Source organism: Oncorhynchus tshawytscha, linkage group LG16 (genome assembly GCF_018296145.1).
Source record: "Oncorhynchus tshawytscha isolate Ot180627B linkage group LG16, Otsh_v2.0, whole genome shotgun sequence".
Taxonomy (NCBI): domain Eukaryota; kingdom Metazoa; phylum Chordata; class Actinopteri; order Salmoniformes; family Salmonidae; genus Oncorhynchus; species Oncorhynchus tshawytscha.
Window position 1 is genome coordinate 18,529,394 of NC_056444.1, and position 20,000 is coordinate 18,549,393.

Consider the following 20,000-nt stretch of genomic DNA (forward strand, 5'->3'; position numbering starts at 1 on the left):
ATACACTCATATACACACACACACACACACACACACACACACACACACACACACACACACACACACACACACACACACACACACACACACACACACACACACACACACACACACACACACACACACACACACACACACACGCACGCACACACAAAGCCAAGTACGCATGTAAACATTCACCCCCTATGCACGCACACAATCTTCTATCCTTCGTTCTCCTCAGAGGTTGTTTGAAGCGGGTCAGAAAGCTTAGCTCTGTAGTGAATATCAAAACCTATTGTAGAGGAAGGGTAGCTCAGGATCTGTTTCGGTGGCAGCAACAATATAAACCATCACTTCACATCCAGCCAGAACCCATTGTAAATGACACAGTAGCATTTCGCAATCATTTATTTGTGAGTGAAACTGCGTGCTATTTTCCACTCCACAAGGCACAACACCACTCTGTTCTCCCTATGCTACAGCTGCTGTGTAGACTCAAATGACAAGAAATAGAGGAAAAATCGTTTTATAATGTAGTATTCTTTCTGGCGTCTGTAAAAATAAAACTATATAAACTATAAAACAAAAACAAGTACACCAAAGTAATGGGTCAGAAAATAATAACAACTCATTACGGCCAGCTCTCATTCAGACAGCTCTCTTCCAGGCAGCTTTATTCCAGGCAGCTCTATTCCAGACAGCTCTCATTCAGACAGCTCTCATTCAGACAGCTCTCTTCCAGGCAGCTTTCTTCCAGGCAGCTCTATTCCAGACAGCTCTCATTCAGACAGCTCTCTTCCAGTCAGCTTTATTCCAGGCAGCTCTCTTCCAGGCAGCTTCATTCAGGCAGCTCTCATTCCAGGCAGCTTTCTTCCAGGCAGCTTTATTCCAGACAGCTCTCATTCAGACAGCTTTATTCAGACAGCTCTCTTCCAGGCAGCTTTATTCCAGGCAGTTCTCATTCAGACAGCTCTCTTCAGGCAGCTTTATTCAGACAGCTCTCTTCCAGGCAGCTTTATTCCAGGCAGTTCTCATTCAGACAGCTCTCTTCCAGGCAGCTTTATTCCAGACAGCTCTCTTCCAGGCAGCTTTATTCCAGGCAGCTCTATTCCAGATAGCTCTCATTCAGACAGCTCTCTTCCAGGCAGCTTTATTCCAGGCAACTCTATTCCAGACAGCTCTCACTCAGACAGCTCTCTTCCAGACAGCTCTCATTCAGAAAGCTCTCTTCCAGGCAGCTTTATTCCAGACAGCTCTCATTCAGACAGCTTTATTCCAGGCAGCTCTATTCCAGACAGCTCTCATTCAGACAGCTCTCTTCCAGGCAGCTTTATTCCAGACAGCTCTCATTCAGACAGCTCTCTTCCAGGCAGCTTTATTCCAGACAGCTTTATTCCAGGCAGCTCTATTCCAGATAGCTCTCATTCAGACAGCTCTCTTCCAGGCAGCTTTATTCCAGGCAACTCTATTCCAGACAGCTCTCACTCAGACAGCTCTCTTCCAGGCTGCTTTATACCAGGCGGCTCTATTCCAGACAGCTCTCACTCAGACAGCTCTCTTCCAGGCAGCTTTATTCCAGGCAGCTTTATTCCAGGCAGCTTTATTCCAGGCAGCTCTATTCCAGGCAGCTCTATTCCAGACAGCTCTATTTCAGACAGCTCTATTCCAGACAACTCTCTTCCAGACTGCTTTCTTCCAGACAATTCTCTTCCAGACAACTCTCTTCCAGACTGCTCTCTCCCAGGCAGCTTTATTCCAGCCTGCTCTCTTCCTTCCCCCTCTAGCCACAGCATCTGCTCTCTAGATCCCTGGATTCTGAGAGAGAATGTATTAATCAATTCTGTCTCTTACTTTACCCTGACTTAGCCTTATATTATTCTACTTCTCACTGTTCTGCATCTCAGCATTACTATTCACACCAACACACCTCCTTGGAATGACATACTTTAGAAACCCTTACAGAAAATCCCATCTAACATTTTCAATTTTCAATCCAGACTCAACTGAATGGTACAGCAACCCTGATCATTGGTGAAATAGAGAGAGGGAGCGAGAGAGGGAGGGAGGGAGGGAGGGAAAGTAGATTACTTCCCACTGGTCACAGACGTAATTTCAACATCTAGTTTTGATTTGCATTTTGTTGAGTTGTCAACTAACACGAATTCAACATTTTAAAAAATCATATATTTTTTAGGTTAAACATTGGGTGATGACTTTTTGCAAATCCAATCAGTTTTCCATGTTGATTCAACATCATCACATTTAGGGCTCTATTTTCGACTGATGCTAAGGAGGTGCAACGCACGTTAGTTTTACATTTTGTCATGTAAAAACTGGCGCACTGGCATCTTCCAGCCCTAATGCCAGGTTTGTCAATTCACTTGTCTAACATCAGCTTGGTGCACTGAGGGGAGGGGTGGCAATATTTGAGGTGTGTCCTTAAAAACAAGCGCAAAAGTGACAATTCCATGCAGCGCTAATGGGAAGTTTTAAGACCACCAAAAAGCAGGTCTTAATGATAATGCAGCTGATCATTTCATGGATTTTTCGAGCAGAAGCCCAGCCTATCCAGCCTTAATGCACAGTGTCCATCACGGAACCAGAGATGTGACTTTTGTGACTTTTGTGACAATAAATCTCATAATTAGGAACAAAAAGAACCATTGGTTTCCCCCCATTTCATTTAATTTGATTAAAAACTCAGCATAGCCTCCCCTCCCCTTAATCAAGGCTGGTTAAGCAGCATCACATATGGGCGTCGTTATCCTGGAAATGTTCCAAGAAGACCATGAATAAAGGGATTTTAATAAATGGCCTACTGAGAGAGCTTTGAAATATTTTGGAGGTTTTTGATGTCATGACTTTTAATCATTCACAATTCATATACCTGCATACTTCATTTCGCTTGTTTCGGTTAGTCATCCCATCTTAATTTTCAAAGAGCTCCCCTTGTCCGACACTCCACTCCAAACTATTCCCGTCTCCTATAATGCCAAATCAACGGCACATTTAAATAAAAAAAATCTGCCTCTCACATAGGCAACGATACAATTGACAGGAGCCTAGCATTTTTTAAATTATACATCTTTTTATTAAAAACATACTGTATACTTGCAGTGAAGCCGCTCAACAACTACATTACATTAGTCATCTAACAGACTCCCACCCAGAGATACACACAGAAGCAACCAGGGTCAACACCCGGCTCAAGGGCACGTCGACAGATCTCCCACAAGGTCAAAAATGGGGACACAAACAAGCGATCCATCAGCCACCAGCCCAAGCTCCTAACCTCCAAGAACCCCCCACATTCCCCCAAGAGCTGCCCCATAACTATCCAATACCCTCCCACAGCCCACCCCCCAGAAAAACAAAAATATATAATTCCATTCCCCACACCCAAGGCCCCCCCACAATTTACCAACAACCAACAAAATGAACAAAACAGAAAAAAGAGAAAGAAAACGGAAAACAGAAAACAACAATGCAAAAAAAAACATCAAGGACAACAAAAATCATAACAGCAAGGCCAACTGAATATATTTGAGGGCATGTATGGCACTATTTACATGTGTCCGGCAAACTGGCAAACTGGCAAACTGGCAAACTGGCATTAGCTGTAACAACATTGTCCCACTGTGTCATTCAAACTTACTTTTTGTTATGTTTTATTTTTTTAACTTTTTGATTTGAACTCATTCTATCCCCCGCCCTGCAACTCCACTCCCACTTGTCTCCAATTCCACATCCCAACTCTCAGCTTCCCTCAGCCCCTCCCACCTGTCTCCAGTTCCACATCCCAACCCTCAGCTTCCCTCAGCCCATCCCACCTGTCTCCAGTTCCACATTGCTTCCCTCAGCCCATCCCACCTGTCTCCAGTTCCACATCCCAACCCTCAGCTTCCCTCAGCCCATCCCACCTTTTTTCCCAACCCTCTGCTTTTCAGCCCATCCCACCTTTCCAGTTCCACATCCCAACCCTCAGCTTCCCTCAGCCCATCCCACCTGTCTCCAGTTCCACATCCCAACCCTGCCCATCCCACCTGTCTCCAGTTCCACATCCCAACCCTCTGCTTCCCTCAGCCCATCCCACCTGTCTCCAGTTCCACATCCCAACCCTCAGCTACCTCAGCCCATCCCACCTGTCTCCAGTTCCACATCCCAAACCTCTGCTTCCCTCAGCCCATCCCACCTGTCTCCAGTTCCACATCCCAACCCTCTGCTTCCCTCAGCCCATCCCACCTGTCTCCAGTTCCACATCCCAACCCTCTGCTTCCCTCAGCCCATCCCACCTGTCTCCAGTTCCACATCCCAACCCTCTGCTTCCCTCAGCCCATCCCACCTGTCTCCAGTTCCACATCCCAACCCTCTGCTTCCCTCAGCCCATCCCACCTGTCTCCAGTTCCACATCCCAACCCTCTGCTTCCCTCAGCCCATCCCACCTGTCTCCAGTTCCACATCCCAACCCTCAGCTTCCCTCAGCCCATCCCACCTGTCTCCACCATACCCTCTGCTTCCCTCAGCCCATCCCACCTGGCCAGTTCCACATCCCAACCCTCTGCTTCCCTCAGCCCATCCCACCTGTCTCCAGTTCCACATCCCAACCCTCAGCTTCCCTCAGCCCATCCCACCTATCTCTGCTGGCCAGCCTCTTTGGATTTCTACACACCATATATCGAATAGAATCCACAGATTGTGAGTTAAAGATAAATACTTTCACTAAAAGTATTAGTATATTAGTAATTGATTGACCAGATCTCCCATCAGTACTATTTCTAGGGTCAATTTTAGATCAATGTTATGCATTTTCAACCATTCCTGAACCTGAGACCAGAAACGGGCTACCTGAGGGCAATACCAAAATAAATGGTCTATTGATTCTGTATCCTCACAAAAAAAATCTGCAGAGCTTCGATGATTGTATGCCCCAAAAATTCATTTTTTTGGGGGGTCATTATAGCCAAACAGTTCCATTTTTGTTTCAGCAGACCAGAGGACATTTCTCCAAAAAGTATGATGGTCATTATGGCCAAACAGTTCCATTTTTGTTTCAGCAGACCAGAGGACATTTCTCCAAAAAGTACGATCTTTGTCCCCATGTGCAGTTGCAAACCGTAGTCTGGCTTTCGTATGGCGGTTTTGGAGCAGTGGCTTCTTCCTTGCTGAGCGGCCTTTCAGGTTATGTCGATATAGGACTCGTTTTTACTGTGGATATAGATAATTTTGTACCTGTTTCCTCCAGCATCTTCATAAGGTCCTTTGCTGTTGTTCTGGGATTGATTTGCACTTGTTGCACCATAGTACGTTCATCTCTAGGAGACAGAATGTGTCTCCTTCCTGAGTGGTATGACGGCTGCGTGGTCCCATGGTGTTTATACGTGCGTACTATTATTTGTACAGTTGAACGTGGTACCTTCAGGCATTTGTAAATTGCTCCCAAGGATGAACAAGACTTGTGGAGGTCGACACATTTTTTTCTGAGGTCTTGGCTGATTTATTTTGATTTTCTCATGATGTCAAGCAAAGAGGCACCGAGTTAGAAGGTAGGCCTTGAAATAGATCCACAGGTACACCTCCAATTGACTCAAATTATGTCAATTAGCCTATCAGAAGCTTCTAAAGCCATGACATGATTTTCAGAAATTTTCCAAGCTGTTTAAAGGCACAGTCAACTTAGTGTATGTAAACTTCTGACCCACTGGAATTGTGATACAGTGAATTTTAAGTGAAATAATCTGTCTGTAAACAATTGTTGGAAAAATTACTTGTGTCATGCACAAAGTAGTCCTAACCGACTTGCCAAAACTATAGTTTGTTAAAATAAATTTGTGGAGTGGTTGAAAAACAAGTTTTTATGACTAAAACCTAAGTGTATGTAAACTTCCGACTTCAACTGTAGCTGTGAACTAATTTGTCATTTAGGGTAGGACATCTCTTAAAACGTATGACTGGTGGCTCTGGAAGACTTGGCGTAGTAGCGAATCACTTTGGATGATTCCCCAATTCTTTTAAATAATTATTTGAATGTTCTCTGCTTCAGTGCTGTATGTTGTAACAAATGACTCTGTCTGATGCATCACGAGGCTCTCCACTTCTCAACGAGTTCTCTCTGTCAAGTCATCCAGCCCTTATACCTGCATCTTTCAGGACCTGAGCGCTGTATCTCCGATTCAGCAGATTTGACACTGTAGTCTGTTTCCTGACTCTATGGAATTGGCCATATGGAATGTTCTCTTTTAGCCTTTTGGGGTGAAAGCTGTCTGCCCTCAAAATGGTTTTACCATCTGTAGGCTTCCTAAAGATTGATGTGTGCAAACAACCTTTGTCATTTATACTCAAAAAAATGAATGTTATCCTTGCTGTTCTCCATAGTTAGTTTGGTGTTAAGGTAAATTAATGTTATCCTTGCTGTACTCCATAGTTAGTTTGGTGTTAAGGTAAATTAATATTATCCTTGCTGTTCTCCATAGTTAGTTTGGTGTTAAGGTTAATTAATATTATCCTTGCTGTTCTCCATAATTAGTTTGGTGTTAAGGTTAATTGGTATTGGTGGAAGGAAATAAGTTCATCTTTTGAGCCGGACCAGAACAAGCAAATATCATCAATATAGCATCCCCACCATATAATCCGGTCAAAGAACTGGTTTTTAGAAGGATACAAAATGAAGTCATTTTCCCATTTACCTAAGTACAAACCAGCATAGGAAGGGCTGTAGCTCCCATGGCACACCCTTTGACCTGTTTAAAGATACGGTCCTGAAAGATAAAGATGTTATGATTCAGTGAGACAATGAATTCTGTAGGAGGCATCTCAGTCTCAGGTCAGGTTCTCAAGAAATGGTGCATAGCTGCCAATCCTTGTTCATGTTCAATGGTGGTGTGTAGAGACTCCACATCCATGGTGACTAAAAAGGAAGCTGTTCTATTTCTTCATGTTGTTCAACACATCTGTGTTATCTTGAAGATGGGCTGGGAGTGACGTCAGAAAAGGCTGAATAAAGTCATCAATGTACTTAGAGATGGGTTCTGTCAGACTTTCATTACCACTAATGATCTGCCTGGGGGTTTTCAAGATTCTTGTGGACTTTTAGAAGAAGATAAAGAGAAGCCATACGCGGACTGCCATTGAAAATAGATGTGAACTCATTGTCTGAAATGTGGCCATTCTCCTTAGCTTCTGTGAGGATCCCTTTCACTTCAGTTTTTAGGTCCTCTGTAGGGTTGAAGGCAAGAGATTGGAAGAATTCATCATTGTCACATATTTGTCTTTACTCCACACTACTATAGCGCCATCTTGGTCTGCTTTAAAAAAAAACTACAATCCGCCAATTTTGGACAATGATTTAACTGCATCCCTCTCTGTCTTATAAAGGTTACGTCATGTTTGGTTAGAGTCCATTTGACCCTTAAACAGATTCTCCACATTAAAATTCAACTTCTTGGCAAATGTATTTAGTGTGGCATTCTGGACAATGGATCAAAAGGAGGACTGGAGTCTGTAGTTGGAGAGATGTTTTGCTTGTACCAGGCCTTCAGATGTATATTCCTGTAGAAACAAAAAAGGTCCATCTTTGTACTGAATTCATTTTTTGAGCATGTGGGGGCAAAGGACAATCCTTTTGACAAGATCCTTACACAATCATCAGAAAGGGGTTCTCCAGAAATGTTGATCACAACCTTGTTCTGGTCCTGCTCCGTGTGGTTGGATAGCCTTGATTTCTCCCCCCTCCGTGTTGGCCTCTTCCATCCTCTCCCTCTCTTGGGGAACCGGCGTGGGGAACCTGCATGACTCCTCTGAGTTTCTGGGGTGACCCTCATCGTCGCTGCTCCTCTCCCTCTCGTGGGGAACCTGCGTGGGGAACCTGCTTGGGGAACCTGCGTGACTCCTCTGAGTGTCCGGAGTGACCCTCATCGTCGCTGCTTGTCAAGTTGAAAGAAACAGATGTTGGCTTCCGCCTCTGTGGATGTGATTCTGAATTCTTTCAGGTTGGTTTTCTCCGGGCAAAGACCTTGCCATCTCTGTAGTCTACTTCATCTCTTCTAAATGTCCTTAGCTTGTCTCGCTTCAATGTCAGAATGAATGTGTCTATTTTCTCTTTCAAAATATAATCATATTGTGTTTTGTTAGGATTGTCACTGTGTTCTGTAATTTTCCTTTTTACTTCTTCATTTCTGTTGTTTGTCCTTTTTAGATTATTCTATTAGAAGTAGCATTAGGTCAAAAGAACACTTGTTGAGAATAGCCTCCCATGTATCTCTAAATTCAGTTTTACCTTGTGCTCCATTAGCTGGAAACTTTGTATTACGGAGTCCTCTGGGGATTAGGCCTTTTGCCTTTTGTTCAAGTCCATCCCAGTATTCTCTGTGGCTGTCATCTCATCTAGCAATGACATAGTGTTAATAATCCGTTGACCCTCTTCATGGGAATAGGAACATCTTGTAGCCTCTTGGGTAAAATCCATAGTTTGAGTTGTAAAATGTCTCCACAGAAAAAAATGACCGTGGAGCTGCTTCCTCTGAGCACTACCCAAGTGCTGTGATTAACTTGCAGAAACAAAGGAGGAAGGGAAGTGCTGCTGAGGTACACAATAGTACATTTTAGTAGATAGAAGGTGCTCTTTGGTAAAAGGGGTAAATTGGTCATCAAAAAGAAAGGAGGACCAAGGCTCTCTTCATATAATTCATTAAAATGCCTTCATTTGTATGGCATGCTCTATGGAAAACACTTTTACAACTCTGACTCGTTTCGGCTGCATGGCCGTCAGGGAGTACAAAGATATGATAATAGTCCTCTTCTGAACATCTTTTTCCAATCAGCCCTGGTTTGAAGAGGGAGTGGTTACAGAAGTCATTGGACAACACCTAGAAAGCAATACTATACACATTCAAATGTGAAATACTGTAGATATGTTATCAAAAATGCAACTGGAAGTTTTTGCTCTGTGGGTTCGGGTTATACATCACATATGTTCTTTCCTGACTTCCACAGAAGTGTTGTTGCTAATGTTGCCATGTGCCTTGAAAGACACAACACATCATGTCCCACTTAATGGAATTTTATAGCTGGTTGAAAGAACACATACACAGACAGACAATATTATTATTTAAAATCATGGTTCAAATGTTAGTTAATATCCGAGCTGTGTTTGTACTTTGACAAAAAGTTCCTACTCAGACAAAAGCTAACAGACAGGAAGGAGCGTGTGTGTGTGTGTGTGTGTGTGTGTGTGTGTGTGTGAGTGTGTGCGTGTGTGTGTTTTCCTATGGGAATCAGCCAAATTACCTGATCATGGTTGTGTTGTGTGGAAACCACACAGGGGGGAGGGGAGAGAAAGACTTTTCATCACACTCCCACACACTGCCATTATGTATCAGTCCTTCTTCCTGACACACTGCCATTATGTATCAGTCCTTCTTCCTGACACACTGCCATTATGTATCAGTCCTTCTTCCTGACACACTGCCATTATGTATCAGTCCTTCTTCCTGACACACTGCCATTAGGTATCAGTCCTTCTTCCTGACACACTGCCATTATGTATCAGTCCTTCTTCCTGACACACTGCCATTATGTATCAGTCCTTCTTCCTGACACACTGCCATTATGTATCAGTCCTTCTTCCTGACACACTGCCATTATGTATCAGTCCTTCTTCCTGACACACTGCCATTATGTATCAGTCCTTCTTCCTGACACACTGCCATTATGTATCAGTCCTTCTTCCTGACACACTGCCATTATGTATCAGTCCTTCTTCCTGACACACTGCCATTATGTATCAGTCCTTCTTCCTGACACACTGCCATTATGTATCAGTCCTTCTTCCTGACACACTGCCATTATGTATCAGTCCTTCTTCCTGACACACTGCCATTATGTATCAGTCCTTCTTCCTGACACACTGCCATTATGTATCAGTCCTTCTTCCTGACACACTGCCATTATGTATCAGTCCTTCTTCCTGACACACTGCCATTATGTATCAGTCCTTCTTCCTGACACACTGCCATTATGTATCAGTCCTTCTTCCTGACACACTGCCATTATGTATCAGTCCTTCTTCCTGACACACTGCCATTATGTATCAGTCCCTTCTTCCTGTATCACACACTGCCATTATGTATCAGTCCTTCTTCCTGACACACTGCCATTATGTATCAGCCCTTCTTCCTGACACACTGCCATTATGTATCAGTCCTTCTTCCTGACACACTGCCATTATGTATCAGTCCTTCTTCCTGACACACTGCCATTATGTATCAGTCCTTCTTCCTGACACACTGCCATTATGTATCAGTCCTTCTCTCCCATCATCTAATCTTTAGTTTCCTTCTTCCTGACACACTGAACGTCTCATCTCCCACTAATTTCATTGATGTCCTCAGCCTCAGCTGGGCTCTTCTTTAAATAACACAGTGAGAGACAGGGCCTTGAGCATATTTCATTACATGAGTGAATATTTCAATGTTGGAATTCATCTTGGAGTCCAGCAGGGCAGAGAACTGAAGCAACCTTGAACAAAAGCCTTGGTTTGTCGAACATTAAAGTGCAGGAAGACGGATAGGATAATCAGATGTTAATTAGCGGGTTGTCTAAAGGGGTGACAATCTAACAGGGGGAGAGAGAAACAGCACTCCCTCTCACTACCCAGATGACCCCACTACATAAGTGAGGACGAACACACAGCAGACTGATAGTTGAGCCCAAGCAGTAGAAGAAGAACAAGTAGAGAAGACAAGAACACTGCAGTAGAGAAGACAAGAACACTGCAGTAGAGAAGACAAGAACACTGAACTAGAGAAGACAAGAACACTGCAGTAGAGACGAATAGAACACTGTGTTACCGGGTGTGTTGAGCAGTCGGGACATGAGGCAGCCGTACGACACGTGTTGTTCACAGTGTTCTGCACTGGTGGTAATAGCTGTGACCTGTTACAAACACATGCACGCACACGCATGTATACACACAGACCCAGTCACACACACAAACACACACACAAACACATACAAGTCAGTAGTCAATGAAAATGGCCACGAAGTTAAAGAGTTAACAGGAAAGAAAAAGAGAGTAGGGTGGGATGAAATACTTAACTGAAAGCCATCGAATGGCACAGTATGTGTGTGTGTGTGTGTGTGTGTGTGTGTGTGTGTGTGTGTGTGTGTGTGTGTGTGTGTGTGTGTGTGTGTGTGTGTGTACCTGTTCCATAGACGCACTGTAGTTGAGTTGCAGCACAGTGCGTCTCTCTCTGCTAGAGCCGGTCACTGAGGTCTGGGCTGGTAGATTATTTACCACAGTAGTCCACACCTTGTCTTCTGAGAGAGAGAAAGAAAGAGAGAGAGTCAGAGAGTGAGAGAAAATAGAGAGAGAGAGAGACAAAGAGAGATAGGGAGAGAGAGAAAGCGAGAGAGGAAAAGAGAGAAAAAGAGAGAGAGGGAAAGAGAGAGAGATAAAGCGTAGCTTTAACACAGCTGATTGAATGAAAGCTCCTAAAATATACAGTGCCTTCAGAAAGTATTGATACCCCTTGACTTATTCCACATGTTGTTATATTACAGCCAGAATTCAATAAATAAACAATGTTTTCAGAATTTTTTTGCAAATTTATTGAAAATGAAATACTGAAATATCTAAATTACATAAGTATTCCCACCCCTGAGTCAATACATGTTAGAATCACCTTTGGCAGTGATTACAGCTGTGAGTCTTTCTGGGTAAGTCTCTAAGAGTGATTACAGCTGTGAGTCTTTCTGGGTAAGTCTCTAAGAGTGATTACAGCTGTGAGTCTTTCTGGGTAAGTCTCTAAGAGTGATTACAGCTGTGAGTCTTTCTGGGTAAGTCTCTAAGAGTGATTACAGCTGTGAGTCTTTCTGGGTAAGTCTCTAAGAGTGATTACAGCTGTGAGTCTTTCTGGGTAAGTCTCTAAGAGTGATGAGTCTTTCTGGGTAAGTCTCTAAGAGTGATTACAGCTGTGAGTCTTTCTGGGTAAGTCTCTAAGAGTGATTACAGCTGTGAGTCTTTCTGGGTAAGTCTCTAAGAGTGATTACAGCTGTGAGTCTTTCTGGGTAAGTCTCTAAGAGTGATTCCAGCTGTGAGTCTTCCTGGGTAAGTCTCTAAGAGTGATTACAGCTGTGAGTCTTTCTGGGTAAGTCTCTAAGAGTGATTACAGCTGTGAGTCTTTCTGGGTAAGTCTCTAAGAGTGATTCCAGCTGTGAGTCTTCCTGGGTAAGTCTCTAAGAGTGATTACAGCTGTGAGTCTTTCTGGGTAAGTCTCTAAGAGTGATTACAGCTGTGAGTCTTTCTGGGTAAGTCTCTGAGAGTGATTACAGCTGTGAGTCTTTCTGGGTAAGTCTCTAAGAGTGATTACAGCTGTGAGTCTTTCTGGGTAAGTCTCTAAGAGTGATTACAGCTGTGAGTCTTTCTGGGTAAGTCTCTAAGAGTGATTACAGCTGTGAGCCTTTCTGGGTAAGTCTCTAAGAGTGATTACAGCTGTGAGTCTTTCTGGGTAAGTCTCTAAGAGTGATTACAGCTGTGAGTCTTTCTGGGTAAGTCTCTAAGAGTGATTCCAGCTGTGAGTCTTCCTGGGTAAGTCTCTAAGAGTGATTACAGCTGTGAGTCTTTCTGGGAAAGTCTCTAAGAGTGATTACAGCTGTGAGTCTTTCTGGGTAAGTCTCTAAGAGTGATTACAGCTGTGAGTCTTTCTGGGTAAGTCTCTAAGAGTGATGAGTCTTTCTGGGTAAGTCTCTAAGAGTGATTACAGCTGTGAGTCTTTCTGGGTAAGTCTCTAAGAGTGATTACAGCTGTGAGTCTTTCTGGGTAAGTCTCTAAGAGTGATTACAGCTGTGAGTCTTTCTGGGTAAGTCTCTAAGAGTGATTCCAGCTGTGAGTCTTCCTGGGTAAGTCTCTAAGAGTGATTACAGCTGTGAGTCTTTCTAAGGTGATTAAGTCTCTAAGAGTGATTACAGCTGTGAGCCTTTCTGGGTAAGTCTCTAAGAGTGATTACAGCTGTGAGTCTTTCTGGGTAAGTCTCTAAGAGTGATTACAGCTGTGAGTCTTTCTGGGTAAGTCTCTAAGAGTGATTCCAGCTGTGAGTCTTTCTGGGTAAGTCTCTAAGAGTGATTACAGCTGTGAGTCTTTCTGGGTAAGTCTCTAAGAGTGATTACAGCTGTGAGTCTTTACAGCTCTAAGAGTGATTACAGCTGTGAGTCTTTCTGGGTAAGTCTCTAAGAGTGATTCCAGCTGTGAGTCTTCCTGGGTAAGTCTCTAAGAGTGATTACAGCTGTGAGTCTTTCTGGGTAAGTCTCTGAGAGTGATTACAGCTGTGAGTCTTTCTGGGTAAGTCTCTAAGAGTGATTACAGCTGTGAGTCTTTCTGGGTAAGTCTCTAAGAGTGATTACAGCTGTGAGTCTTTCTGGGTAAGTCTCTAAGAGTGATTACAGCTGTGAGCCTTTCTGGATAAGTCTCTAAGAGTGATTACAGCTGTGAGGCTTTCTGGGTAAGTCTCTAAGAGTGATTACAGCTGTGAGTCTTTCTGGGTAAGTCTCTAAGAGTGATTCCAGCTGTGAGTCTTTCTGGGTAAGTCTCTAAGAGTGATTACAGCTGTGAGTCTTTCTGGGTAAGTCTCTAAGAGTGATTACAGCTGTGAGTCTTTCTGGGTAAGTCTCTAAGAGTGATTACAGCTGTGAGTCTTTCTGGGTAAGTCTCTAAGAGCTTTCCCCACCTGGATTATATAATATTTGCACATTATTATTTTTTAAATTCCTCAAGCTCTGTCAAGTTGGATGTTGACAGCCATTTTCAAGTCTTGCCAAATATTTTTTATTTGATTTAAGTCAAAACTATAATTAGGCCACTCAGGAACATTCAATGTCGTGTTGGTAAGCAAATCCAGTGTAGATTTGGCCTTGTGCTTTAGGTTATTGTCCTGCCGAAAGTTACATTTGTGTCTGTTTGTGAATTTGTGTCTGTTGGAAAGCAGACTCAACCAGGTTTTCCTCTAGGATTTTGCCTGTGTTTAGCTATTTTCCCGTTTCCTTTTATCCTAAAAAAACCTCACAAGTCCTTGCCGATGACAAGCATACCCATAACATGATGCATTCAACACTTTGCTAGAAAATGTGAAGAGTGGTGATGTGTGATGTGATGTGTTGGATCACTGCTTTGTATTCAGGACATTTTAGGACATTTTTATCTGGACGTTTATTTCTTTGCCACATTTTTTGCAGTTTTACTTTAGTGCCTTATTGCAAACAGGATGCATGTTTGGAATATGTTTTATTCTGTACAGGCTTCCATCTTTTCACTCTGTCATTTAGGTTAGAATTGTGGAGGAACTACAATGTAGTTGATCCATCCTCAGTTTTCTTCCATCACAGTCATTAAACTGTTTTAAAGTCATCATTGGCATCATGGTGAAATCCCTGAGTGATTTCTTTCCTCTCCGGCATCTAAGTTAGGACACCTGCATCTTTGTAGTGACTGGGTGTATTGATACACCATCCTAAGTGTAATTAATAACCCCACCCTTCTTTGCAAGGCATTGGAAAGCTTTTCTGTTTTTTTGTGGTTGAATCTGTGTTTGAAATTCATAACAAAGGGGTTGAATACTTATTGTCTCAATATATTTCAACACAATTTCACTTTGACGTTATGGGGTGTTGTGTGTAGGCCAGTGAAAAACAATCTCAATTTAATCCATTTAAAATTCAGGTTGTAACGCCAAAAATTTAGGAAAAAGTAAAGTGGTGTGAATACTTTGTGAAGGTACTGTATTCTTATAATATGAGAAGCTGTGGTGCCGTGGTTGATCTGATATACAGTGTGGCAAAAAAAGTATTTAGTCAGCCACCAATTGTGCAAGTTCTCCCACTTAAAAAGATGAGAGAGGCCTGTAATTTTCATCATAGGTACACTTCAACTATGACAGACAAAATGAGAAAAAAATCCAGAAAATCACATTGTAGGATTTTTAATTAATTTATTTGCCAATTATGGTGGAAAATAAGTATTTGGTCAATAACAAAAGTTTATCTCAATACTTTGTTATATACCCTTTGTTGGCAATGACAGAGGTCAAATGTTTTCTGTAAGTCTTCACACACTGTTGCTGGTATTTGGTCCATTCCTCCATGCAGATCTCCTCTAGAGCAGTGATGTTTTGGGGCTGTTGCTGGGCACCACGTACTTTCAACTCCCTCCAAAGATTTTCTATGGGGTTGAGATCTGGAGACTGGCTAGGCCACTCCAGGACCTTGAAATGCTTCTTACGAAGCCACTCCTTCATTCCCCGGGTGGTGTGTTTGGGATCATTGTCATGCTGAAAGACCCAGCCACGTTTCATCTTCAATGGCCTTGCTGATGGAAGGAGGTTTTCACTCAAAAACTCACGATACATGGCCCCATTCATTCTTTCCTTTACACGGATCAGTCGTCCTGGTCCCTTTGCAGAAAAACAGCCCAAAAGCATGATGTTTCCACGCCCATGCTTCACAGTAGGTATGGTGTTCTTTGGATGCAACTCAGCATTCGTTGTCCTCCAAACACGACGAGTTGAGTTTTTACCAAAAAGTTATATTTTGGTTTCATCTGACCATATGACATTCTCCCAATCTCCTTCTGGATCATCCAAATGCTCTCTAGCAAACTTCAGACGGGCCTGGACATGTACTGGTTTAAGCAGGGGGACATGTCTGGCACTGCAGGATTTGAGTCGCTGGCGGCGTAGTGTGTTACTGATGGTAGGCTTTGTTACTTTGGTCCCAGCTCTCTGCAGGTCATTCACTAGGTCCCCCCGTGTGGTTCTGGGATTTTTGCTCACCGTTCTTGTGATCATTTTGACCCCACGGGGTGAGATCTTGCGTGGAGTCCCAGATCGAGGGAGATTATTAGTGGTCTTGTATGTCTTCCATTTCCTAATAATTGCTCCCACGGTTGATTTCTTCAAACCAAGCTGCTTACCCATTGCAGATTCAGTCTTCCCAGCCTGGTACAGGTCTACAATTTTGTTTCTGGTGTCCTTTGACAGCTCTTTGGTCTTGGCCATAGTGGAGTTTGGAGTGTGACTGTTTGAGGTTGTGGACAGGTGTCTTTTATACTGATAACAAGTTCAAACAGGTGTCATTAATACAGGTAACGAGTGGAGGACAGAGGAGCCTCTTAAATAAGAAGTTACAGGTCTGTGAGAGCCAGAAATCTTGCTTGTTTGTAGGTGACCAAATACTTATTTTCCACCATAATTTGCAAATAAATTCATTAAAAATCCTACAATGTGATTTTCTGGATTTTTTTTCTCATTTTGTCTGTCATAGTTGAAGTGTACCTATGATGAAAATTACAGGACTCTCTCATCTTTTTAAGTGGGAGAACTTGCACAATTGGTCGCTGACTAAATACTTTTTTCCCCCACTGTATGGTCAAGGCAAGTGTGTGTGTGTTTACATGTGTCTACGTATGTGTGTGTTTTGGTGGTTACAGATAAATGTTAAAGGCTGTATCCGCAGAACCAGGTTGCCTTGGCAACGAACAGGTTAAGACGGTCTAGGAGGAGAAAAGAAGCGAGGGCATCTTGTCATCTCTCAGGTCCTTGGGGTCACACCTGGACTGGAATAGAAAACTCACCGTGCTCTCTGTCTGTCTGGCCTCTGTTCTTTCATGGTTTATTGAAGGAGTTAGAGGACTAAATTTTTACGATATACAGAACTTTCTTTTTGTAATCCTTTGGTCTCTTTACCTTTCATGTTGCAAGGCAGGGAACGACTTCTAATAATAAAGTTGAAAAATGTGGGTGTGTTCGCAAATGAATGGTGTTCACTGTTAGGCAATGGACTTAAAGCCCTTATTGTAATCCGTTCGCTTATTGTAATATTAACTAATCCGTTGACACAAACACACCTGTCATGTTGCAGTTGACTTTGAAAGGTCCGAGTGGCCCACTCCCATCCGGATCTATCCAGTATGTGTCTGAAGATCTTCCCAGGTGTTTATACGCCTCACAACTCTGTTCAAACACCGCTAGAGAGAGAGAGAGAGAGAGAGAGACAGAGAGACAGGAGGAGGGGAGGATGGGAAAGTAGGAGAGAGAGGGTGGAGAGAGAAAAAGAGACAGTAATGCATTGAGTGTTGATGTACCCAGTCAGCAGATCAGGAGATCAGCTCTGTGTGTGAGTGTGTGTGTGAGTGAGTGTGAGAGTAAGTGTGAGTGTGTGAGTGTGTGACTGAGTGAGTGAGTGTGAGTGTGAGTGTGTGTGTGTGTGTGTGTGTGTGTGTGTGTGTGTGTGTGTGTGTGTGTGTGTGTGTGTGTGTGTGTGTGTGTGTGTGTGTGTGTGTGTGTGAGTGTATGAGTGAGTGAGTGTGTGTGTGTGAGTGAGTGTGTAAGTGAGTGTGTGTGTGTGTGAGTGAGTGTGAGTGTGAGTGTGTGTGTGTGTGTGGGTGTGTGTGTGAGTGTGTGTGTGTGTGTGTGTGAGTGAGTGTGAGTGTGTGAGTGTGTGTGAGTGAGTGTGTGTGTGAGTGTGTGTGTGAGTGTGTGTGAGTGTGTGAGTGAGTGTGAGTGAGTGTGTGTGTGAGTGGTGTGTGTGAGTGTGTGTGTGAGTGAGTGAGTGTGAGTGTGAGTGTGAGTGAGTGTGAGTGAGTGTGTGTGTGAGGGTGTGTGAGTGAGTGTGAGTGTGTGTGTGAGTGTGTGTGTGTGTGTGTGTGTGTGTGTGTGTGTGTGTGTGTGTGTGTGTGTGTGTGTGTGTGTGTGTGTGTGTGTGTGTGTGTGTGTGTGTGTGTGTGTGTGTGTGTGTGTGTGTGTGTGTGTGTGTGTGTGTGTGAGAGTGTGTGAGTGAGTGTGTGAGTGTGAGTGAGTGTGTGTGCGTGTGAGTGTGAGTGTGTGTGTGTGTGTGTGTGAGTGTGAGTGAGTGTGTGTGGGTGTGTGTGAGTGTGTGTGTGTGTGAGTGTGTGAGTGAGAGTGTGAGTGTGTGAGTGTGAGTGTGTGAGTGTGTGTTTTCTGACTTCTGAAGGACAGATGATAAATTACATTTCTGGAAGTGTGAATAAAGGGAACTACATTAAGTAATGTGATGTAACTAGACTAGCAGGCAATTTCACAGTGGCTGTCACTCTACTTCCAAATACTGACTCTGTCACTCTGCATCCAAATACTGACTCTGTCACTCTGCATCCAAATACTGACTCTGTCACTCTGCATCCAAATACTGACTCTGTCACTCTGCATCCAAATACTGACTCTGTCACTCTGCATCCAAATACTGACTGTCACTCTGCTTCCAAATACTGACTCTGTCACTCTGCATCCAAATACTGACTCTGTCACTCTGCATCCAAATACTGACTCTGTCACTCTGCATCCAAATACTGACTCTGTCACTCTGCTTCCAAATACTGACTCTGTCACTCTGCTTCCAAATACTGACTCTGTCACTCTGCACCAAAACTGACTCTGTCACTCTGCATCCAAATACTGACTCTGTCACTCTGTATCCAAATACTGACTCTGTCACTCTGCATCCAAATACTGACTCTGTCACTCTGCTTCCAAATACTGACTCTGTCACTCTGCATCCAAATACTGACTCTGTCACTCTGCACCCAAATACTGACTCTGTCACTCTGCACTCAAATACTGACTCTGTCACTCTGCATCCAAATACTGACTCTGTCAATCTGCATCCAAATACTGACTCTGTCACTCTGCATCCAAATACTGACTCTGGCACTCTGCTTCCAAATACTGACTCTGTCACTCTGCATCCAAATACTGACTCTGTCACTCTGCATCCAAATACTGACTCTGTCACTCTGCATCCAAATACTGACTCTGTCACTCTGCATCCAAATACTGACTCTGTCACTCTGCATCCAAATACTGACTCTGTCACTCTGCTTCCAAATACTGACTCTGTCACTCTGCATCCAAATACTGACTCTGTCACTCTGCACCCAAATACTGACTCTGTCACTCTGCATCCAAATACTGACTCTGTCACTCTGCATCCAAATACTGACTCTGTCACTCTGCATCCAAATACTGACTCTGTCACTCTGCTTCCAAATACTGACTCTGTCACTCTGCACTCAAAACTGACTCTGTCACTCTGCATCCAAATACTGACTCTGTCACTCTGCATCCAAATACTGACTCTGTCACTCTGCTTCCAAATACTGACTCTGTCACTCTGCATCCAAATACTGACTCTGTCACTCTGCACCCAAATACTGACTCTGTCACTCTGCACTCAAATACTGACTCTGTCACTCTGCATCCAAATACTGACTCTGTCAATCTGCATCCAAATACTGACTCTGTCACTCTGCATCCAAATACTGACTCTGTCACTGCTTCCAAATACTGACTCTGTCACTCTGCATCCAAATACTGACTCTGTCACTCTGCATCCAAATACTGACTCTGTCACTCTGCATCCAAATACTGACTCTGTCACTCTGCATCCAAATACTGACTCTGTCACTCTGCATCCAAATACTGACTCTGTCACTCTGCACCAAATACTGACTCTGTCACTCTGCTTCCAAATACTGACTCTGTCACTCTGCATCCAAATACTGACTCTGTCACTCTGCATCCAAATACTGACTCTGTCACTCTGCATCCAAATACTGACTCTGTCACTCTGCATCCAAATACTACTCTGTCACTCTGCTTCCAAATACTGACTCTGTCACTCTGCACCCAAATACTGACTCTGTCACTCTGCATCCAAATACTGACTCTGTCACTGCTTCCAAATACTGACTCTGTCACTCTGCATCCAAATACTGACTCTGTCACTCTGCATCCAAATACTGACTCTGTCACTCTGCATCCAAATACTGACTCTGTCACTCTGCATCCAAATACTGACTCTGTCACTCTGCATCCAAATACTGACTCTGTCACTCTGCACCCAAATACTGACTCTGTCACTCTGCACTCAAATACTGACTCTGTCACTCTGCATTCAAATACTGACTCTGTCAATCTGCATCCAAATACTGACTCTGTCACTCTGCACCCAAATACTGA

The 20,000-nt window shown here is 43.4% G+C and overlaps 1 protein-coding gene across 1 annotated transcript in view; it reads right to left on the reverse strand.

Moving 5' to 3' along the window:
* LOC112216509 (contactin-associated protein-like 2) overlaps positions 1-20,000 on the reverse strand; it is a 142,485-nt gene that overhangs the window by 52,800 nt on the left and 69,685 nt on the right. The window contains exons 13-15 of the mRNA XM_042298643.1: positions 16,871-16,990; positions 11,180-11,295; positions 10,827-10,911 (exon numbers count right to left, since the gene is read on the reverse strand). Of these exons, the coding sequence (XP_042154577.1) occupies positions 10,827-10,911; positions 11,180-11,295; positions 16,871-16,990 (321 nt within the window). The remainder of the gene's footprint in view (positions 1-10,826; positions 10,912-11,179; positions 11,296-16,870; positions 16,991-20,000) is intronic.